We start from the raw sequence: 24,843 nt of genomic DNA, 5'->3' as shown, positions 1-24,843 counted from the left end.
TGCTGTGCGGCCGCACGCACCACTCTGGAGTGCCGGCGGCAGAGCCAGGTTTTAACCTGTGAGACTCGGCCGTATTTCACGCAAGTGAGAAGGAGCCCTAAGGGTGGTCCTGGGAAAACAAGTTATCGAATGTTAACAGTATAGGTCATAACTTAACGGGGGTCTGAACCTCAGGAGACGCACCAATATGGGAAATTTTATCCTTTTAATAGATGGAGCAGCAGGTCAGACACCCAGCCGCCTCTCTATTCATTCTTTAGGGGGCTTATGGAGAAATCGAAGCGCCAAGTCAGCAGCCCCCTTAAGGAATGAATGGAGCAGCGGTCGAGCATGTGCATAAAATGTCCCTTTTCTACGGATCTGTGCAAGTCCCAGCAGTCAGACCCCCACTCAATATCAATACGTTACCACCTAGAACTTGTTTGAACTGGACAACCCCTTTAACTATGACTTTTTTTGTAGGAGGCAGTAATATGATTTGTTACACCCATTCTTTAGATCTTTGATCCCCAGGAAATATTAATCTCATGGCTCCAGTAATGGGGGCACTGACCATAGTAGTGATGCATTTTGTAAAAGAGAAAGTTTTTGTTTTGTTTTTTCCTTAAATTTGGATATATATATATATATATATATATATATATTTGCTATATTGTATAATATATTTTGCTATAAAGAAAACCAACCCTCACTTGGATTAAATAATGTAATTTTATGGGAAATAAGGGACCAGGACCCCTATAACCACTCTGTATAATAGACCAGGTGGACCCTCCTCGATGAAGTCCACGTGGTAATGCAGAAAAGGGTTAAAGCCTATTGTCTGTAAAGTCAGATATCTGGCCAATTTATAAACTATAATTTGGGGTCTTTAAAGGGGCTCTCCAGCACTGCACACTTCCACATGATATTGTGTAGTCGGATGCGCGGAGATGCATTGTCTCTTCTGAATCCATCTTTTTATTCTATGAACATTGTAAAAAGAACGATTTCCAAAATGCAAATTACAAAATAAATACATTTTTGTAAAAGATTCCAAACCTGTTCAAAGTTAAAACGAACTGATGTGGACCCCGGAACTTGTCCTTGTTCATGCTGCATGCAGAGACCGTGCCGAATTCGGCCATGTGCATAGAGTTTGCTTTATAGCACGTGGTGGAAGATGACCGCGGACGGATGAAAATGGAACCTGCTGAACACGATCGATCTCTGCCCAACCCTTTTTATATAACGTGAAGCTGCTGAATCGTCCACTTTTTACTCTAAATTATATGTAATCGGACCGACCCAACCCTCGCCTGTATCTGGGAAACCCTGAGAGCTGGAGCCGAGGCTGATGGTGTCATATATACGATGCATATTATAAAGCACTGCAATTCCCTGTAAACTAGAAAACATAGAAGCATGGGAGATGAGACATAGCCCTGAGCAAATGTTCAAGTTGCACTCACTTATGGGGGGAGGCACTGCATAGCCACAGCATAGAGGGATGATATATCATTCTACTGTTCAGAAGATGTTAGATAAGACGGGTCTGAGGGTATCCACCATAAGCTTCGTGCATCGCAGATTATACCCATGGAAAGTGGACAGAAGAATCTGAGGTTTATCTGCACATCTTAATGATAGTGATCCGATCTGCGGACACTGATAGGTATGTTTGCATTTGGTGCAGAGATTTCATAAACACTGCAAAAGGGTGAAATCTGCAGGAAATCAGCACGATTTTGCTTCAGATATTTAATGTATGAACTTAGCTGAAAGACCTGCTTCAAACGTCTGCATTTCATAGTGTATGCACCAAGTCCAGTTTTTCGACTGGATTTGACATAGCAGCCTCATAGGCATATATGAGACCCAAAGATGGCTGTGCACGGATTGTGAAATGCAGAAGACAGACTAGGGCTGATCGCTCAGTTTGGCCGACCGCTAACCCCCTTTATACAAATGCATGATCACTCAGCCAGGTGTCCATGGTAAAGAGAAATAAGCCTCCATTATACCTGAGAACAAAGGATCCGACATAAAGGGGTTGTGAAGTGCTTCTCATTTCTGCATAGGGCGATGAGAGACCCTGCGATACCATGGCACGTATACTGCAACTGTCCCCTACCAGCGTGCAATACCCAATGCAGACATGAGAGGCGCTGCTTAAACCTGTATTACCGCCTATGCTGTCGGGGATAGTCAGAGCACCGCTATACGCATTGGATGGTCAGTCATTCATGTCAATAGCATCCTTTATGGTCAGTGGCCATATTGGTTGTTAATCAGCCTTCCCAAAACTAGATATGAATAAGTGAGTACACCCTAAATAAAAGATTTGTGCCACTGCTGTGTATAGGCCCCATCTAAATAAGGAGGAGGTTTCTTATTGCACTAATCCCTATATGTTCTTAGAGAATTACCACCGCGATCACATCCCCATAATGTAATGCCATGCAACTCTTATTCATGCTGGGAATAATCATCTCGACAGCCCGGTAGGAGAGACGTCGTGTCCGTATATCGTCCTGCAGGATTTTACGGTATTTTTTGGCATGGGTTATGGATTGCGTCGTTTGAGTAGCCTCTTCCCGCCGGCGGTGGGGCTTCGTAGAACTTTCTCACAGTTGCAGGTTTGTGGTACCGTACTTTTAAAACATTTTACGGATATGTTAAGGCTGTGCCGATTATGGCTCGTATTGCTTTGGCAAATTGCTCTCTTTCTTTTTCGATTTGCCTGAGGTATATGTTTGCATAGTAAGACATTGCTGGTGAGAACTGACCCTCTAATAGGACCGCACTTCTACCATCTTGGAAGCAAGGCCTACCAATCTTATATTTGGTTGACTCCGCCATATTCTCAATAATCTATATAAAGGTTTCCATTCACACTTCCGACAATGCCAAGCTATACAGCTCCTGCTTCTTCCCGCACCGCCTGGCGACTATTGCCACATATAAGCTGAGCAATGCCAGCCAGTAACAGCCGTAAAGGATGGCTCCAGTCACCAGGAATAAGAGTTCAGTCTCGGTGAAGGGATCCTGACTTTGGCAGTACGCTGTATACACAAGACCACCCAAGAGGACGCAGAACCAGATGGACACCGGCACCATGCCCATGAAGTTCACCACCAGCTTTCTCCTCCCTGACGTTCCCCATCCAGACTTGTTGATGGTGAGCACCGCGAACATCTTAGCAGGTAGCAGGCTGGTCATGTAGAGGAGAGAATACAAAGACATAAAGATCATTTCGGCATTGCCACGGAGGAAGCAGGCGTAGGTTGCCTTTACTATGCCCACGAGCTGGACGGTCAGAAGAAAAAGCATTATGTTCCAGATACGGCCACGGTAAAAGAGCTGCACCACTGTGGCCACCAAAAAGAAAGGGAAGAAGCCGGTGACCACAGACTCGTAGGTCATCCATAGGTGATGCTTGTGGAACCAAAGTGCGTTGTATAACCATTCCCGAAAATAGGACTTGCTCCACCGGGTCTGCTGGTTCAACCAGCGCAAATACTTGGTGGGGGTCTCGGTCAGGCACTTGGAGCGCGCTGTGTACTTAGTCCTGTAACCCATGCTCAACACTCGATTGGTGAGATGCCGGTCGTCTCCGAAGCTGCACTTATGACCCAGGAAGGTTTGATGGTACCAGTCTTCCAAGAAGTACTGCAGGAGGCTGTTCCGATACATCCCCAGCGGACCACTAATGCACTGGACGCAGCCGAAGTAGGACTGGCAAGCTCGTTCTACATTAAACGCCATCCAGTACCGGACGCTGCTCAGGAAGGAGATCCAGGAGTCGTATTTGTTCAGTATCTGTGTGCGACAGAAGGACATTTTGGTGGAGTTGAGTTGGACTTGTGATCAAGCTGCACAAATAAAAGTGCAAAATGCGTCGGTACCATACTGTGAAAATTGTCTGACGATGACCCTGCCTATACCAAATATAAAAAACAGAAAACTTCTCACCTGCACATCTCCTCCGACCCCACCAACTTTAGTGTCCTCCTCCAATATACGCAGCATCTCTGCGGTACAAGCCGGATCAAGTACGGTGTCTGAATCACAAACCTACAACCAGAGGTAAAAGGAAGCATGAATTGGCGATTGCGACTTCCCCCGATTTGCTGTGGATTTTTCTGCCGAAATTTTTGTAACTCTCCCATTCAATAGAACTGATTTTTTTTTTTAGGTGCAGACATTTTTGCAACTTAGGCTGGTTTCACACTTGCGTTTTGATCTGCAGCGTTTTTTAAAAAAACGCATGTGGTGAAAAAACGCATGCAAACGCTGCGTTATTTAGACGCATGTGTTTTTGCGCAAAAAAAAAGAACGCGGCGTTTTCCCGCGTTTACATGCGTTTTTCCCCGCGTTTGCGTTTTTGAAACGCATGCTGAGAAGTGTGTGACAGCTGCCAATCATCAAAATCAACTAGAAAACACACTATTAATAGAATTAGCTAGGGATAGGGTTAGGATCCCTAGGGTTAGGGGTAGCTTTTTATTAGAATATCCTGGTCACCAGGTCACTGATAAGCCACCCCCCACCATCAAGGTGATAAAGGGATCCAAACCCTAACCCTAGGGATCCAGATCCTAACCCTAACCCTAGGGATCCTAACCCTACCCCTAACCATAACCCTTGGGACCCTAACCCTAGGGATCCTAACCCTAAGGGTTAGGGTTAGGATCCCTAGGGTTAGGATCCCTAGGGTTACTAGGGATCCTAACCATAGGGTTAGGTTTAGGGTTAGGATCCCTAGTAACCCTAGGGTTAGGGTTTTCTTGTTTTTTCTTGTGTTTAGGGTTAGGGTTTTCTTGTTTTTTCTTGTGTTTAGGGTTAGGGTTTTCTTGTTTTTTCTTGTGTTTAGGGTTAGGGTTTTCTTGATTTTTCTTGTGTTTTTCGGTAAAAACGCATGCGTTTTTAACGCAAGCAAACGCATGTGCTTAAAAATGCATGCGTTTACATAGACAGCAATGCATTTTTTTCCCGCGAAAAAACGCCTGCGTTTTTTCGCGGCAAAAAAACGCCGCTAGAAATTACTACATGTTGCATTTCTGCAAATGAACGCACGCGTCAAAAAATGCATGCGTTGCCGAAAACACGTCAAAACGCACGCTAAAAAACGCATGCGGTTTTTAATGTTAAGTATAGGAAAAAAAAACGCATGCGTTTTTTAGCGCTAAAACGCTGCAGATCAAACCAGCCTTAGACTGCAACATGTGAATTCACCCCAAAGTGTGAAATCAGGGCCACATAATCTGCAAACAACTCACAGAAACTGTGACTGTACACTGTTAGCTAGGGGTACGTTCACACATACCGGCAGAAAACGACACTAAAAATGCTACATGGTGTTGATGAGATTTTAATAGCTCTCTGCGTTTTTAGTAGCGTTTTCATTACAATTTTTAATGTTCCTTCAGTCTCATATGTTCCTCTAATCTGTTACCTTTCGGTGAAGGACAGAACACGAGCGTTCACGGTCATTATATCTATATTATGGCTGACGGGATTGACAATGCACAAGGTTTCAGGATCACAAGACGTGAGGGAGGACACTTCCATACATGCACAGAGGTTTCTTGGAGAAGAAACTACTTCGAAAACACTTGTAAAACTCTTTCTAATCATTTCTATGGCAAACCCACTTTAGGCTATGTGTACACTTAGTGTTCCAAGGAGTTTTTGGAGCAAAAACTCTCCAAATCCTGCAAATTTAAAAACTTCTCGAAAACTGAGTTTCTGCTCCGAAAACCCATCAAAACGACTCCTTACTGTTTATATGAGTTTTTTTTTTCCTGAAGAGGTTTTAAATAACGCTTGGTGCAAATTGATGAGAATGCAGAAACCTCCAAACTATCCACTGTCCAATCACTCTTCCAAAACTGTTTCAGGAAAAGAAAGCTCAAAACCTGAGTGCTTAAACAAAGCAGTTTTCGCTTAATTTTTTTTCTCTTGCTTTTTACAGCCTCAAAAACGTCTGTGTGAACATAGCCTTAGATTAATATTGGCCAATCCCACCAATTTTGATAAGGCTTTTATTGGGCCTCCAGAAAGACAATGTTGGCATGCCTGACAAATGGCATCAGAGGTGTCTATTAGTTGCTCACTCCCTTTTATTCATCAAAAGTACATGCATACTCCGCTAAACTGAGCGTGCATGTGTATGGGGAGGAATACTGTCCCCAGACTCTTGGTTCTCTGAGGTGTAAGGGCACATTAGTGATATATTGGGCATCTGGTGAGTAGTACAATAGGGTCAGTCCTTAAAATTATACATGGAAATTGCGCTGTGTGAACATGCGCCAATAATCTGCCGTTTCTTACCTGCACATAATCCACACTATCGGCCAGAGCCCGGAAGGCGGTGTACATCACTTCTCGCTTTCCTCCCCATTTCTGCATGATACAAGTGTACGGGAAGTTCTGCACCAGCTCCTGCACCCCCCGTTCGCCCTCCTGCCCGCCTTCCTGGGCATCGTGGTAATTGTTGTCCCACACATAGCAGCACGTGCCCTCTGATCCCATGACCTCTCGGAAAATGTCCATCATGTACCTATCGTCCTCTGAGTTCCCGTCAATGACCATGACCACTCGGAGGTGTGGGTAGGAGATGCGTCGTGCCGACTGCAGACATTTCCTCAGGTACTCGGGGTCTTCTTGATAGGCCGCAATGCACAGTGCCACCCTGGAGGTCTTGACAAGACCCTCGCCACCTTTCCGCATTTGTTTGTGCTCCAGATAAGCGAAAAGACTCTGAGTGAGGAGGTGAAGCCCCAAAATAGCTCCATACAGCCCGAAGGAGAGGTGATGGCGGTCAGTGTGTATGAACTGATACCCAGTCACATAAGCAGCGAGGATGCCCCCCAGCACCAGCACTGCAAAGAGGCTTGTGCCTAGGATCTTCAGGGCCGTCTTCAGCCGTCCAGGCATCTGTACCAAAGGAATAAAGCAGAGAGAAAGTAAGTAGAGACGCCCACACATAACTGCAGCACCAAGTCAACACATGCCACTCCACCAGTCTACGTGCCAACTCCGGCGGACCTACGGGCAGTAATAACTTTAATTATATACTCACTTTCTGCAAAAGTTCTCATAAACTTTTATGCAATACTTAAGGCGCCCCCTATGACCAAAATGATGGCTACATTTGTTGAATCCTCTTATTTAGAGGTGCAGGGCTGATTTTTTTCCTGCAAACCTCAATTTTCAGATGACTTGATCTGTGTAAGACGTTTTATACCCTAAACTTAGCAGTCAGAAAGGGACCTGCCACCCGGCGGCCGTGCCATCAATCTTACTAGGTCAAAAGAAGAACTAAAACAGGTGACTGTGGAAGTACAAGTCCCAGCAACTTCTACCTGACAATCATTGATATATATAAGTAGTTCAGTGTGTATAGCAATACCCTGTATTCGCTGGTATACAGTAAGCTCCCTCTAGTGGTGACCGGAGGCAGCCAGAACTTTTTAATTTACATCTTGAAAAAAAGCTGCAATTACTAAAATAATGAACTTTAATATAAGAAAAAAAATGCACATAAAAATGGTATAAAAGGAACATGCGAGATATCTGCACCACAAATGTTTTGTATCATTTAATGGTGAACTTTTATTGTGGTTTTATTGGTCTTATTTTGTCCCGTGGGAGTGAAAATATGTTGCATTTGGATCCAGATTTATTTTTGAGGAGGTCACGCGTATCGGGGAGGTCAGATCCTCTACACTCCCATTAATGTTAGAAAGAAAAAGAGTTTTGTGGGATCGTCTGATAGACTTACTAATTATCAGGGTAATGAAGAAAAGGAGGAAATGAAAAGGCTACCTGCAAGGGAACGTCTTAATTAACAAAGAGACTTCAAAAGCCTGGTATGACGAGGAGGGGGGCACCTAATGACAGGTTACATGTCTACGGCTTGAGCTTCTAAAGTCAGGATCAGAAGCTACAAAGCCTAAAACCATACTGATCTTCTTATGGTGAACTGCATGTAGATGCTGCAGGGTGCAACAGATGGGGGATACGGTCACCCCTATATTTCAGATACCGTTTAAAGGGCATCTCCAGGGCTGTAAAAATAAAGTTTAGAAGTTCACATATCCCCATAAGTATCACAAGTCAGCCATTCCAATAAATGGACGTCCAGGTCCACCAGAGGAAGATCTATTCCTAAGCTGGTCATACACATTAGTGACCGTTTGGCCAAAACCGTTTCACCTATCCCCTCCATACACATATAGCTTGGCTGTGTTCAGAAAGGTGAGACGTGAATAAGTCTTGGTCAGACCCTTAAAGAGCAGGTTTATCTCCCCTGAGAATAAAAGGATTGGGCATGTTCAAATCCAGCTGCCCAATCCTTTGTCCAAACCCCAAATACCTGCCGTTGGAGACCGCCATAAACATAAGGCTTTAGACCAGTCCCTAAGACATCAGTGAGTTTGGGAAAAAAACGATGCAAAGTATGAATGCTTTAAAAACGAAATGTTAACTGAATAAATAAAACAGAAAATCTAAATAAAATCAATATTTGGTGACTGCCCTTCGCCTTTAAAACAGAATCTGTTCTTCTAGGTACTTGTCACTTACATGCAGTTTTTGAAGGAACTCGGCAGGAGGTTGTTCCAAGCATCTTGGAGAACCGACCCCAGAACTTCTGTGGATGTCGCTTGTGCAGATTACTTCTGTAATCCCAGACTCAATGATGATGAGATCAGGGCTCTCTGGGGCTGGATCATCACTCCCAGGACTCATGTTCTTCCTCTCTGAAGATAGTTATTAATGATAGTTCTTTCGCAGCATTGAGGACACCAATAAATGGGCAACGCTGAAGATCGTAGATGTAGTGGTCGGCCAAAGAAACTTAGTGCAGCAGATGAAAGACATATGTTGCTTCCTTTCAAAATCGGAAGATGTCCAGCAGTGCCATCAAGACAGAAATGGCACCAAATAAGTGAGACCGAGCTACATCCGGTTTCTGTTTGGAGAACTCTTGGCAAAAGTGGTCTTCATGGAAGAAATGCAGCCCAAAAGCCCGTACCTACCACACGGGAGCAACGCCAAGTGACTCCACTATGCACAAAAACATGGGAACGAAGGTGTGGGAAAAACTCAGCAGGAGCGCTGGACTTGATGAGTCAATATGTGAAATAATGAGTGTAAAGGAACAGTGAAGCATGATGGAGGGTCCAGCAAGTTTGGGGATGCCTTTCACCATATGGAGTTGGAGTCCCCAATGCTGAGAGATTCAGGCAGATCTTTATCCATCATGTAATACCATCATGGAGGCGTCTGATTGGCTCTAATTTATTCTCTTGCAGAACAACAACCCCAAACATCCTGCCAATATCATTAAGAATTATCTTCAGGGTAAAGAAGAGCGAGGAGTCCTGGAAGTGATGATCCGGTCCCAACAGAGCCCTGATCTCATCATCATCTTGTCTGTTTTGGATAACATGAAAAGAGACATAATTTCACAAGCGACATCCAAAGATCTGGGGTTATTTCTCCAAGATGTTTGGAACAACCTCCTGCCGAGTTCCTTCAAAAACTACGTGCAAGTGACAAGTGTCGTTATGAAACTAAACTGTAAACACTGATCTTCTGCTTTCTGAATCTTCCTAAATATCGGAGTTTCCCATATCAATCTGGAATCCAATCACCTCAAGTCTTATGTGAGTAAATTATGGGACTTGTAGTACTAATTGTTATGGTTTATATAATTAAAGTGGAATTTGACACTAAAAAATAATATTAGGTGCAGGGGAGGGTGGTATGTATTGCATCTCCACAAGGATGTCAGGCGGGTGGGATTCTCTATATGCATCTAGCTGCAGCCGTGTCCTCCGTGGCTGCTGTGCAGTGCACAATGCATAACGGCAGGGAGCACAGCGCAAGGTCTGTGAATGGATGGAAAGCAGCAGTATATCACCAAGCATGCAGCAAAGCCCCCACTGATAATACTCCATCCCATGCACTCATGCTCTCACCTTGCATTAACCGCTATGTGGATTATTCCTCAATTGCAGCACTGAGCATCTTCTCTGTCCCAGCAGAGGACGAGTCTGGGTGTTATTTGGTTTTCTTCTCCACACATCCTGGATCCTCTCATTACTACTGGACCTATGCAATCATGTCACCTCTGCCCCACTGCAGCTCCAGCAATCTCTGTGCACTTCATGCACTCACTGCAGCACTCTACACTGCGCCCCCTCTACTCTTGGGAATCTGTTCTTGTTGTTTCTTGTCTTGATTTATTCTTTCTTATGGGAATTTCTGCATTTTATACACTATTCTATGCTGCATTCCTCTTACAAAATGTATAGTTTTTCCTCTGCACCCATGTAGTTGTCCCCATCTGTCCTGCACCATACACTGCACCCATGAGAGTTTACCTTTCCTGCAGCCTACATTGCACCTATACATGTTCACATTTCCTGCACATTACATTGCACCCATACATGTTCAAAATTTCCTGCACCCTACATTAAACCCATATGTGTTCACCTTTCCTACACCCGACATTGCACCCACGTGTGTTCACCTTTACTGCACCCATGTGTCTCCCTTTCCTGCACCCATAATTGATCTCCTCTCATGCACCATACATTGTGATCACCTTTCCTGCACCTTACACTGCACCCACATGTGTTCAGTTCTCCTGCACTCTATACTGCACCCATATGTGTTCCCCTGTCCTGCACCCATGTGTCCCCCTTTCCTGCACCCATGTGTCCCCCTTTACTGCACCCATGTCTCCCCTTTTCCTACATTAATGTGATCACCTTTCCTGCACCCTCATGTGTTCACATTTCCTGCTCCCCATCATGTCTCCTACCTTGTGCCTTGCACCCCATTGGTCCCATAGACATGTATTTATTCCTCCCCTGCACTCCCTCTTCCTATCCCTGCATACACTATTGTCTAACATGACATTGTACCCTGCACTCTTCTGTCTTCATCTCTCCTGTGCTGCCTTCTTCCTTCCATCAGCAGGTTGCACTCACCATCCCCAGCCCACCACCTCCAGAACAATCACAGACCACCCTTGCACCCCATGTTCTCTGTATAGTAACTCACCCCACCTTGTGTTCAGGCACCTCCTTTCCTCAGTCCCATGTGCTGTGGCACTGTGCACACCTCTCCTCCATGTGATGCATCTGGTGTGGGGCTGTGCACACCTCTCCTCTCCATGTGCTTCTGTGACTGCAGGATGAAAGTGAATGGTGAGTTCCCCAGTGATGGTGGCAGCAGGCTCTCCCTCCTGCAGACACTGCTTACATTACTACACTGTATGGGGAGATGTCATTCATCAGGCACGTAACATGTTATATTTAGAGCGGAGGCTGATAACAGCTGGGAATAGATGGATTTTGACAGCAGGTGCTCCCTTTATTGCTGTCTGGGAGAATATATAATATTTTGGGTTGTTATAGGGGAATGTTACATAGATTGATCTTTGTGCATTAAGTGCATCCTTATAGCAGTCAAAGGTAAGTAATCAGACGATGCAGACCCCAAAATCAATTATATTGGGGACTTAGCCCCTAGTAGAATCATGCCCAGAGTGTGATCAATCACGAAAATGGGACGCACCCACAATGCAATTGCAATTTGATAAGGTGCCACGAAGCACCCTCATTTGCATATAAAATAAAATGCCTTTTTTAAGCCACTAATACACTGAAATATATACCACGGGTGTGATTTTTTATATATAGGGGTTAAGTCCTCTATATAACGGCATAAGAAGTTTAATTTGCATTTTTGGGGTACCAGATTCACTTAAAGGTGCAGTGGCGCATCATTATTGGCGCAGCTCTGTATGTTGAGCGATGACTGTGAATGTACTGGTAGCTACTCGCCATACAATTTAGTTGGAGAGCGAGGGCTGGCGTCAGCATGTGCAGTATCAGGGAGGGCAGAGAAAAGATGGTATAGGTAAGGAGGAAAGCACAAGAAGAGGAAGTAGGTGCCGGATAGAAGCTGTGCTGATATAGTGGGAGAAATAACTATTTGATCCCTTCCTGATTTTGTAAGTTCGCCCACTGACAAAGACATGAACAGTCTATAATTTTAAGGGTCAGTTAATTTTAACATTTGAGAGATAGAATATCAAAAATTAAATCCAGAAAATCACATTGTATAAATTATATAAATTTATTTGCATTTTGCAGTGAGAAATATGTATTTGATCCCCTACCAACCATTAAGAGTTCTGGCTTCTACAGACCAGTTAGTCGCTCCTAATCAACTCGTTACCTGCATTAAAGACAGCTGTCTTACATAGTCACCTTTATAAAAGACTCCTGTCCACAGACTCAGTCAGACTCTACAATATGGGCAAGACCAAAGAGATGCCAATGAAGACAGCAGCACACTGGATAAAGACAGATGCCACATCCAATCTATATTAATGGGAGAGACATAGACCTCACATCCAGCCTATATTACTGGGAGAGACACAGATCTCACATCCAGCCTGTATTACTGGGAGACACACAGATCTCACTTCCAGCCTGTATTACTGGGAGACACACAGATCTCACATCCAGCCTGTATTACTGGGATAGACACACAGATCTCACATCCAGCCTATATTACTGGGAGAGACACAGATCTCACATCCAGCTTTTGTTACTGTGAGAAACACACACAACTCACATCTAGCCTATATTACTGGTACAGTAGTGAAAAACTTAGCACTCAAAATTAACCCCTTCCCGACATGTGACGGTATAGTACGTCACATGTCGGGACCCCCGCTTTGATGTGCGCTCCGGCGGTGAGCGCACATCAAAGTCGCGACATGTCAGCTGTTTTTTACAGCTGACATGTGCGCGCAATAGCGGCGGGTGAAATCGCGATCACCCGCCGCTATTAACTAGTTAAATGCCGCTGTCAAACTCAGACAGCGGCATTTAACTACCGCATCCGGCCGTGCGGCCGGATATGAGCGCATCGCCGACCCCCGTCACATGATCGGGGGTCGGCGATGTGTCAGGAAGGTAACCATAGAGGTCCTTGAGACCTCTATGGTTACTGATTGCCGGTGGCTGTGAGCGCCCCCCTGTGGTCGGCGCTCACAGCACACCTGCAAATCTGCTGTGTAGCAGCGATCTTATGATCACTGCTGCATAGCAGAGCCGATCGGGTTGTGCCTGCTTCTAGCCTCCCATGGAGGCTATAGAAGCATGGCAAAAGTAAAAAAAAAAAGTTTTTAAAAATGTGAAAAAAATAAAAAAAATATAAAAGTTTAAATCACCCCCCTTTCGCCCCAATCAAAATAAATCAATAAAAAAAAACCCCAACCTACACATATTTGGTATCGCCGCGTTCAGAATCGCCCGATCTATCAATAAAAAAAAAGCATTAACCTGATCGCTAAATGGCGTAATGAGAAAAAAATTCGAAACGCCAGATTTACGTTTTTTTGGTCGCCACGACATTGCATTAAAATGCAATAACGGGCGATCAAAAGAACGTATCTACACCAAAATGCTATCATTAAAAACGCCAGCTCGGCACGCAAAAAATAAGCCCTCACCTGACCCCAGATCACGAAAAATGGAGACGCTACGAGTATCGGAAAATGGCGCAATTTTGTTTTGTTTTGTTTTTTGCAAAGTTTAGAATTTTTTTTCACCACTTAGGTGAAAAATAACCTAGTCATGTTAGGTGTCTATAAACTCGTAGTGACCTGGAGAATCATAATGGCAGGTCAGTTTTAGCATTTAGTGAACCTAGCAAAATAGGCAAGCAAAAAACAAGTGTGGGATTGCACTTTTTTTGCAATTTCACTGCACTTGGAATTTTTTTCCCGTTTTCTAGTACACGACATGCTAAAACCAATGATGTCGTTCAAAAGTACAACTCGTCCCGCAAAAAATAAGCCCTCACATGGCCAAATTGACGGAAAAATAAAAAAGTTATGGCTCTGGGAAGGAGGGTAGCGAAAAACGAAAATGGAAAAACGGAAAAAGCTCCGGGGGTGAAGGGGTTAATCATAGAATATTTTGAATATATTTATTGAAAGTGCAGGCTATCCAAAAAGTAAAGACATTTCAGTCATGATCTTCATCAGTTTAACAAATTGCAAAAGGCAGAACGTATATACTAATGCTGTGGGTGAGCAGTAGGCACTGCTTTACTACGAGTGACAAGTTTTTTTTACTACTTTATAAGGGATAGGATCCTATTTGTGCACCTTATATGGGAGTGCCGTGGTACCACTTTACTGATATATTACTGGCAGAGACACAGATCTCACATCCAGCCTATATTACTGGGAGAAACCCACAAACCTCATATCCATCCTATATTATTGATGGAGACACACAGAGCTCACATCCAGCCAATATTACTAAGAGAGACACACAGATCTCACATCCAGCCTATATTACTGACAGAAACACAGACCTCACATCCAGTCTATGTTACTGAGTGAAACACAGACCTCATATCCAGCCTATATTACCGGGAGAGACACACAGATCTCACATCCAGCCGATATTACTGGGAGAGACACACAGACCTCACATCCTGCCTATATTACTGGTAGAGACAGACAGACCTCACATCCAGTCTATATTACTGGTAGAGACACACAGACATCACATCCAGTCTATATTACTGGGAGAGACACACAGCTCATATCCAGGCTATATTACTGGGAGAGACACACAGAGCTCACATCCAGCCGATATTACTGGGAGAGACACATAGACCTCACATTCTGCCTATATTACTGGTAGAGACACACAGACCTCACATCCAGCCTATATTACTGGGAGAGACACACACCTCACATCGTGCCTATATTACTGGTAGATACACACAGACCTCACATCCAGTCTATATTACTGGTAGAGACACACAGACCTCACATCCAGTCTATATTACTGGGAGAGACACAGAGCTCATCCAGCCTATATTACTGGGAGAGACACACACAGCTCACATCCAGCCTATATTACTGGGAGAGACACAGACCTCACATCCAGTCTATATTACTGGTAGAGACACACAGACCTCACATCCAGTCTATATTACTGGTAGAGACACACAGAGCTCATATCCAGCCTATATTACTGGGAGAGACACAGATATCGCATCCAGCCTATATTACAGGGAGAGACACACAGACGTCACATCCAGCCTATATTACTGGGAGAGACACCCAGAACTCACATCCAGCCTATATTACTGGGAGAGACACACAGACCTCACATCCTGCCTATATTACTGGTAGAGACACACAGACCTCACATCCAGTCTATATTACTGGGAGAGACACACAGCTCATATCCAGCCGATATTACTGGGAGAGACACACAGAGCTCACATCCAGCCGATATTACTGGGAGAGACACATAGACCTAACATCCAACCTATATTACTGAGAGAGACACTCCCACCAGAGAAAAGTATGAATCTTGGAACAGGCTGTAAAATGCATATCGGGTACCTGAAAATATAACAAGGAATGATGATTGCAGACTAAAACCAAGTGCAACTTTATTAACGAAAAATAACCACTAACATACCATATTTTTCGCGTATAAGACGACTAGGCGTATAAGACGACCCCCAACTTTTCGGGGGTCATCTTATATACCACGTGTCGTCTTATACGGCGTGTGCAGGGAGCGGTCCCGGATGGTTCCCAGGGTCTGGAGGAGAGGAGACTTTCCTTCAGGCCCTGGGATCCATATTCATGTAAAAAAAAGAATAAAAATAAAAAATATGGATATACTTACCTTCTGACGGCCCCCGGAGTTCTCTTGGTTCTCAGCGGTGCATGCGGCGGCTTCCGTTCCCAGGGATCCATTGCGCACCGCGAAGGACCGGGAGAACTTTGGGGGCCGTCGGAAGGTAAGTATATCCATATTTTTTATTTGTATTCTTTTTTTACACGAATATGGATCCCAGGGCCTGAAGGAGCGTCTCCTCTCCTCCAGACACTGGGAACCATCCGGGACTGCTCCCCGCACCATATGCGGTGACCTCAGAGCTCCGCACATGCCGTACCCGGCGTATAAGATGACCCCCGAATTTGAGAAGATTTTCATGGGTTAAAAAATCGTCCTATACTCTGGAAAATACGGCATATGTTATTTTATTCCATGTTAAAGGAGTCCATAGCTTTTAAATTCTCCAGAACTGAAGCCACGCTTAGAGAGCATTTCTCTGTTCTGGCTCAAAAGGGGGATAGCAATTAGGGGGATCTATCTCTATGATATCCATATGCCCTGGAAGGGTGCATGACCAAAGATTGTGTCCGTTGGTCAACCCTGTTAAAGAGATGTTACATACACTGCTCAAAAAAAATAAAGGGAACTCTAAAATCCCACATCCTAGATATCTCTGAGTGAAATATTCCAATTGCAAATTTGTATTCATTGCGTAGTGGAATGCGTTCAGAACAATAAAACATAACAATTATCAATGTAAATCAAAATGAATATCCCATGGAGGTCTGGAATTGGAATGATGCTCAAAAAGTGGAAAATCAAATTACAGGCTGATCCAACTTCAGTGGAAATACCTCATGACAAGGAAATGATGCTTAGTAGTGTGTGTGGCCTCCACGTGCCTGTATGACCTCCCTACTGTACAACGCCTGGGCATGCTCCTGATGAGGCGGCGGATTGTCTCCTGAGGGATCTCCTCCCAGTCCTGGACTAAAGCATCTGCCAACTCCTGGACAGTCTGTGGTGCAACGTGACGTTGGTGAATGGAGCGAGACATGATGTCCCAGATGTGCTCAATCAGATTCATGTCTGGGGAACGGGCGGGTCAGTCCATAGCTTCAATGCCTTCATCTTGCAGGAACTGCTGACACACTCCAGCCACATGAGGTCTGGCATTGTCCTGCATTAGGAGGAACCCAGGGCCAACCGCACCAGCATATGGTCTCACAAGCGGTCTGAGGATCTCTTCTCTGTACCTAATGGCAGTCAGGCTACCTCTGGCGGGCACATGGAGGGCTGTGTGGCCCTCTAAAGAAATGTCACCCTACACCATTACTGACCCACTGCCAAAAAGGTCATGCTAAAGGATTTTGCAGGCAGCAGATCGTTCTCCACGGCGTCTCCAGACTCTTTTACGTCTGTCACGTGCTCAGTGTGAACCTGCTTTCATCTGTGAAGAGCACAGGGTGCCAGTGGCGAATTTGCCAATCCTGGTGTTCTGTGGCAAATGCCAAGCGTCCTGCGCGGTGTTGGGCTGTGAGCACAACCCCCATCTGCGGACGTCGGGCACTCAGACCATCCTCATGGAGTCGGTTTCTAACCGTTTGTGCAGACACATGCACATTTGTGGCCTGCTGGAGGTCATTTTGCAGGGCTCTGGCTGTGCTCCTCCTGTTCCTCCTTGCACAAAGGGTGAGGTAGCGGTCCTGGTGCTGGGTTGTTGCCCTCCTACGGCCCCCTCCACGTCTCCTGGTGTACTGGCCTGTCTCCTGGCAGCGCCTCCAGCCTCTGGACACTACGCTGACAGACACAGCAAACCTTCTTGCCACAGCTCGCATTGATGTGCCATCCTGGATGAGCTGCACTACCTGAGCCACTTGTGTGGGTTGTGGAGTCCGTCTCATGCTACCCCGAGTGTGAAAGCACAACCAACATTCAAAAGTGATCAAAACATCAGCCAGAAAGCATTGGTACCGAGATGTGGTCTGTGGTCCCCACCTGCAGAACCACTCTTTTATTGAGGGTGTCTTGATAATTGCCAATTTCCATCTGTTGTCTATTCCATTTGCACAACAGCATGTGAAATTGATTGTCAATCAGTGTTGCTTCCTAAGTGGAAGGTTTGATGTCACAGAAGTTTGATTTACTTGGAGTTATATTCTGTTTAAGTGTTCACATTATTTTTTTGAGCAGTGTATATAATAACCTGCCATGTCATGTAGATCAGTATTGGTGCTAACCGAGCAGGGACCCACAATAAAATTCAGATTAGGTATTAGATATTTACACAGCTGAAAACCTGCAGTCGCCATTGCTCTCTATTTCAAAACCTGGAGCGAGTCTCCCTCTCCATTGTGACTAGCGCTAAGAGTGAGTTCAGACTCAGAAAATTGTACATGTGTTTTGCTGGGAATTGATCACTTCCATATAGCTACCAATTTGGAATTTACGGAACAGGTTGTTCTTCCTCATCCCAAAACAAATCCGAAGTTTTGGAAACGTGCTGCACCCTTCTGTATAACAGCGCTCTGACATAACACCTTCAGGCCGGAGGGGACTAATTAAAATTTTTGTTGATGATCCCCAGTGGTTTACCTCTTACAGGCACAAGATTGGCACCGGATATTTAGAAGAGTATGTCAGTAATTAACACGAACATTAGATATCATTACCTGGCAAGATACTTCATGAAATATGGAAACACCCAAGTTACTGGAGACAAGAAGAACCTGGGCTAAAACGTGAAAATATGCTGAGCTAGGATCAGGAACAGACCGCGATCTGTGATGGCTGCAGACAGCTAATCTTTAGGATGCTGAACCACTCCTGGCACTTTAAGGGTGTATTCACACTCCGTCTTTTTGCTGAGTTTTTGCAGCGTAAACACTATACAATCCTTCTCAAGAACTCAAAACTCCTCAAAATCAGTTTCTGCTCTGAAAACTCTGCAAAAAGGCCCCATGTGCACACGGCCGAAGGATATACGAGCACAAAACTCAGGCGAACCCACCTAGTTTTTCAAGCAGGAAACTCTGGCACCTTTTTTTCTTCCCCCCCCCCCCCCCCCATCCTGGTGTCTTTTGTGCCCTTTTAGGTAGTTTTCTAAGAGTTTTTCATGTTGATTTTGGCTACCAATATTTTGTATAGGTTTTTCCCATAATTTTTGTTAATTCTTTTTACCTACTGCTGTTTTCCAGTTGTTTTTGTTATTGAAAAATTAAGAAACTGTTTTGTTTTTTGTTTTGTTTTTTGTTTTGTTTTTTTGTTTTTTTAAGGAAAATAGATGGGAAAATGCTCCAAAACATGTCCTGGTGTATTCTTGGTGCCTGTTGAGCTTTCCCAATTACTCGTATTATACAATACAGTGCGTTTTCTGGGCAGAAAATGGCAGAGGAATTGACAGGTCACTTTTTTAACCTCTTGGCATTTTTATAAACCTGAAGTGGTTAAAAGACATTCAGAAGCAATGCGTAAAGCAACTCGTTTTTACATACAAATGCTTCTTTTAATTTGAGAATTTTTCCATGGCAGAATCCGCCTAAAAAATAACACTGTGTGCACATAGCCTTTGGAAAATTTCTCCTCAGTTTCAGCTCAAAAAACGCCTTGAAAAACTCAGTGTGCATGTGGTTTTTTTCTGGAAGAGGGTTTTTTTTTTAGCTTTTCCATTGACTTGTATTGTAACGTACAATTGTTTTTTTCCGCAAACAGTGTGTGCATACTCACTGGATGGTATCTTCAAGTTTTTGAGAAGTTTTGAGTTTTTAAGCTTTGTTCACATACAGCGCTTTTGCCTAGCAGTAAAAATGCTGCTTTCAAAATGCATGTTTTGCTGCTTTTTTTAGTGCAGATTATATGTGTGATTTGTCTACATTTTTAATAATTTTTATTCACCCACCATGGAGGAAAAAAAACACTGCAAAAATACAGGAAAACCTGTTTGCTGTTCTTTTTGCACTTTCTGATAGAGTGAAAAAAAGCTGCAAAAATACCGAAAAAATTGACAAGTTGCAGATTTCAAAAACACTGCAGTTCTCAAATTGTCAAGAAAAAAATGACAAGCGTGTGCATGAGGTTTTTGATATCTCTTAGCTTTTTCTGTACTGTAAAAAGCATCTTTTGTGCAGAAAAAAATGCAGCAAAAAACACTGTGTGAACGTTGTCTAAGATGCACATGGGCATACAAGTCAATGGGAAAGCTTAAGAGACTTTTTTTGCGCAACAAAATTAAAACAAAATACTAGTGGTTTCTACATAATTCAATAGAATGAAAAATAAACGACAGTAGAAAGACTTCACAAAATCCACAGGAAAACCTTCCAAAAACCTGCCAGTAAAAATATAAAAATTGGAGAGTTTCTGCTCAGTTTTCCTCTCCGAAAAAGGCTTCAAGTTATTTGAAAAATATGAATGAATATGAAGATTCTTTCAAGTACTTCATATAAATTTTTCAACTGTTTATTTAGCAGATATATCCTAAAAAAAAAGTCTTCAGTAAACAGTGTGCACATGGCCTTATACTGGCCACATGATCCATCACCATCACAGACACATTTTTAAGATTTTTATCTACTTCTCGAACAAACGTCCCTACCATAATCCTAAAGATGGAAACATGTTTGGACTAACTGGCTCTGTACCTCCGAAGTGTCTGACGATCTGTCACATATTTAGATCTATTATAAGACTTTGTGTTAAAAAAAAGTACACCTCAGACTTCTAAAGTAGAAATGTGTTTTGTTTTGTTTTTTTGTTTTTTTTTGGTGGATAAAAGGAAAGGAGAGGATTTAATGAAGATTAAAAAAAGTTATCTTTCATGTGTGTTTTAGTATATAAGGACACGCCATAAAATAACAATGCGGAGCAATCTTTTCTTAAAAAGTAATTGTCATTTTATTATTATTATTATTATCTTTTTTTCCATAAATCCATAGTTCAGGTGAAAATAAAAAACAACAACTTTATACTACATCTTATCAGATAAATCTGCTTTTTTCTCTACCTGGACTGATCTTTCATTTTAAAAACTCAGGTAAAATGTGTCTTCGGTGAATACAGATTTTCCCTTTACTGAGATAGGAGATGACAGCTGGTGCTTATAAGGTTCTATGGAGAACTGTAAATGTCTGAGTGTTCCACTAGCTCCTCCCTCTCCATAGAATTTTAAAAGCACTAACTGTCATCTCCTATCTACTTGTTAAAGGGGAGTGTCAATGCACAGTGACACTAGATTCTGAACGGACAGTGTACAGTGTCAAAACACGCCCCCATAACTGGAAACACCCAATTGCCAATTTAGTTAAACATTTCTATGCAATGCTGAGCAGATTGATATATAATGGGCGGTCCTACTAAGTGATCGTTATTACTGTGTGGGACCGCCCACTTGACTCCTAACCACAGAATAAGCTGGGATTTAAATGACTAAAATACAAGTTACACTGAATCTTTCCTTATAGAAATATATATATCAATCTGTTCGGCTCCTCCTGTTCTGTAACATCCTGCTTGTGGATCAGACGCCAGGTTCAACGTGACAGCTTGCCTGTGAGTCATGGAGCGTACATCATTGGATGTTACATAAGTCCAGTTTCCACAGGAACCCTTGGTTCTAACTATAATTAAAGTTTGGTTTTTGAGGGCCATCGCCTATAAAGAAGATTTATAGAACAGGTAGCTAGAGACACCTGCTTGTGGCGAGCCCTGTACTACTAACCCCTGCAGGAAGCACCAAGCGTAGGGTGGGGGCAGTAGTATATCCAGAGGTCATGTCAATTATCAAATGGTCTGAAACCAATAATTAATATAACGACACGTGTATTATAGGAGGACAATAAAGTTTCTGTAATTTCTGCTGTACTTTTTTATCTGTAGATCTGATATATGATCCTATGTACACCTTTAAAGGGGTATTCCAACAACTAATATTGATGGCATATTGTTAGAAAACACCAGCAATATCGGATTTAGTGATGGCCCTATTGCTGGACACCCACTATTCCATGACTTGGCCCTATACCTGGTATTGCGGCACAAGCCCATGGGCTACCAAAGCTTGGAAATACCTCCTAGGACTGGCAATTCAAGACTTGGCAACTTTGCAGACTTGTCACTCTTTTGCCAAGCTGGGGGCAACTTCTTGAGATAGAAGTGGTGCAGCGACTTTGCCTTGTGGAGCCTGGTGTGTCACTGTGCAGACATCGAACTAACAAAGTGGTTTTTAGGGGATAGTGGTCTGGGGGCTGAAAGAGTCTAGATGTAGAGGGGACTGGCCTATGGGATTAATTAGTGTACCATGAGTCTGTAGGAGTCAGCCATAGGATGTCTGCTGGGGGTATGGAAAAAGTCATGCCGGGGAGGGAAACAATGGTGGGCGACACTGGTGCTTGCAAACCCAATAAAGACTGTAATTAAATCCTACTGTGGACTATGGAAAATCCCTGATTTTATGGGCAGGAAACATGATAGTGCTGCTGGCTTGTTGCCCTGCTGGCTTGAGTAATGTCCTGGTAGATTGAGGAATGTCCTGGTAGATTGAGGAATGTCCTGGTTGATTGAGGAATGTCCTGGTAGATTTAGGAATGTCCTGGTAGGTTTAGGAATGTCCTGATAGGTTGAGGAATGTCCTGGTAGGCTAAGGAATGTCCTGCTGGATCAAGGAATGTCCTGGTAGGCGAAAGAATGTCCTGGTGGATCGAGGAATGTCCTGGTAGCTTGAGGAATGTCCTGATAGATTGAGGAATATCCTGGTAGGCTGAGTAATGTTCTGGTAGATTGAGGAATGTACTGGTAGGCTTAGGACTGTCCTGGTAGATTGAAGGGTGTTATGGTAGGCTGAGGAATGTCCTGGAAGATTGTGAAATGTCCTGGTAGGCTATGGAATGTCCTGGTAGATTGAGAAATGTTCTGATAGGCTGAGGAATGTCCTGGTAGATTGAGAAATGTTCTGATAGGCTGAGGAATGTCCTGGTAGATTGAGGAATGTTGTGATAGGTTAAGAAATGTTCTGGTAGGCTAAGGAATGTCCTCGTAGGTTGAGGAATGTCTTGGTAGGCTGAGGAATGTCCTGGTAGATTGAGGAATGTTCTGATAGGTTGAGGAATGTCCTGGTAGATTGAGGAATGATCTGATAGGTTAAGCAATGTCCTGGTATATTGAGGAATGTCCTGGTAGATTGAGGAATGTCCTGGTAGAGTGAGGAATGTTCTGATAGTTTGAGGAATGTCCTGGTATATTGTGGAATGCTATGGTGGGTTAAGGAATGTCCTGGTAGATTGAGGACTTTCCTGGTAGGCTGAGAAATGTCCTGGTAGGCTGATGAATATCCTGGTATATTGAACAATGTCCTGGTAGGCTGAGGAATGTCCTGGTACATTGACAAATGTCCTGGTATGTCGAGGAATGTCCTGGTAGCCTGAGGAATGTCCTCGTTGTGCAGTCCTGAATCAGATTAAGCTTAGTAATGTAAACAAATAAGAAGTGGCAAGTGGGAACCCTTGAGGGCCAGGACCAAAGTGGGAAGGCTACCCTACTGTCATCTCAGTGGGAGAGTCTAAGTGACAAATCTAGTGGTCAGAGCCCTCAAGAGTGGGCTCTTCGAGAGAGAAGGAAGGCCAATGAGAAATACGGTTGGAGTAAGGAAGGCAAAGCCTATGAGCGGTAGGGTATGTGTGTGAAAAAGATTGTCACCATGAAGATTAAAACATTGGTGGAGATTGAAATAATGGTTTAGGAGGATGTGAAAGAAGCCAGTTCTGGGTGTGACCCCTGTGAAGCAATCAGTGATCTGAGAAAGATCTACTGTACATAGGGTTTTGTGTTTGGAGAGCCCAGGCTAGTAAGATGAAGAAGGTGACCAGTAGACCTTACCATTGACTAGTATGACAACTTCATTATGACCAATATCAACAGAGCATTAAAGTTGTCAGTAGTGTGAAAAGAGGATATATTCCTTAGCCTCACACATTAAAAAATGATGATGTTATAAAAATATATGTACAGCATACAGTGTAAACTGTAATTGTGCGCAGATCACCAAGTCTTGGCCTTCTTCACTGAAACGTGGCATCTAACGGCCACATCTTGGCTCTGTGCACCAGATACAAAGCTTCCTTAGAGAAGGTCTTTTGCGTCTACTTGGACTTAATTGAGGCTCCAACTCAACAGATCCTGGCTACAGCAATGCATTAGACAAGAAAAAAAGAACAATTTTCGCAGAAGCTCCATAGTAACAGCCCAACAATGGCCACAATTTCCGGGGTTTCAACACTGGACCTGCTCTGCGTGCAGAATAGGCAGGAGCTGGCACAAGAGCATAGCCCAGTAATTATAGGGCGTAGGTGACCGAGAAAAGAACTGGGTGACCCCAGATAACCTCATTATTGTAATTTTCCCGATATATGGTATTCTATCTCCTGATCTGGTGGAAGTTTCCAACTAATGGCTGCCAAGACATGCTGGTACTACTAGTGTGCCAGAGACTAGAACCAGAAAATTTTTTAAAAGTCACTTACCATTTGCAGTGGGGACATATGTGAACTTTTTCTTCTTTACTTCCATAGCTCACCTCCCTCCATACTGCACGGTAGAGAAAACTTTTAATAATCTGTAATAGAAAAAAAAAAAAAGTATTTTTGGGCGCCTTACCTTGTGCACGGAGCGGCCCAACGGCTGAGCCCTCCTCCTACTTTCCTACAGGGATATAAATAAAATTCCTTTTTTTTTTTTTTTAAACACAAAAATCTCCTTGTTTGGAGTCTGAAACTGGATCCAGGAGAGGAGAGAGGAACAGGCAGCTCATTCTCTCATCCTCCCCAACCTGGAAAAAAACCCTTCATCCATCTCATCCATAAACATCATTGGGACATGCACCTCCAGTGTGTGACAGCGAGGACAGCGCCCCCGATGGAGGAACAAGACTCTGCAGGAAGCAGAGAGCTGTTTGTCCAAGCTCCTCGCTGGGAACGGTCAGAGCCGATGTTTTAGGGTTAACTTTTCCAGCAGTTTTTGGCATTAGACTTCCAAGTAAGATGTAAATGACCTCGGCGTGTGGGTGCTCACACTGGAATCGTGGGTCTGAAAAGGACCAAGTCTTCTTCCATATAAAGTTTCTACATTTTTTTAGGGATTCTCGTACTGCGATAGCAGAGCGATGCAGGCAGATAAATAC

General features: G+C 43.7%; 1 protein-coding gene across 2 annotated transcripts; it reads right to left on the bottom strand.

The window, feature by feature from the left end:
• Window positions 1-834: 834 nt before the first annotated feature.
• On the bottom strand, window positions 835-24,312 carry HAS3 (hyaluronan synthase 3). 2 transcript variants are annotated; one of them, XM_077288493.1, is made up of 5 exons: window positions 24,188-24,312; window positions 11,067-11,187; window positions 6,316-6,921; window positions 3,955-4,056; window positions 835-3,801 (listed from the first exon to the last, which is right to left on the bottom strand). In XM_077288493.1, exons 3-5 carry the CDS (start codon window positions 6,919-6,921, stop codon window positions 2,872-2,874), a joined length of 1,638 nt encoding a protein of 545 aa, XP_077144608.1. In that variant the 5' UTR covers window positions 11,067-11,187; window positions 24,188-24,312; the 3' UTR covers window positions 835-2,871. The 2 variants fall into 2 exon arrangements, with proteins under 2 accessions (XP_077144608.1, XP_077144609.1); XM_077288494.1 differs by lacking the exon at window positions 24,188-24,312 and having other exon boundaries at window positions 11,062-11,157.
• Window positions 24,313-24,843: the final 531 nt, after the last annotated feature.

This window comes from Ranitomeya variabilis, chromosome 2 (genome assembly GCF_051348905.1).
Source record: "Ranitomeya variabilis isolate aRanVar5 chromosome 2, aRanVar5.hap1, whole genome shotgun sequence".
NCBI lineage: Eukaryota > Metazoa > Chordata > Amphibia > Anura > Dendrobatidae > Ranitomeya > Ranitomeya variabilis.
This window is presented reverse-complemented; position numbering and strand designations above follow the sequence as displayed.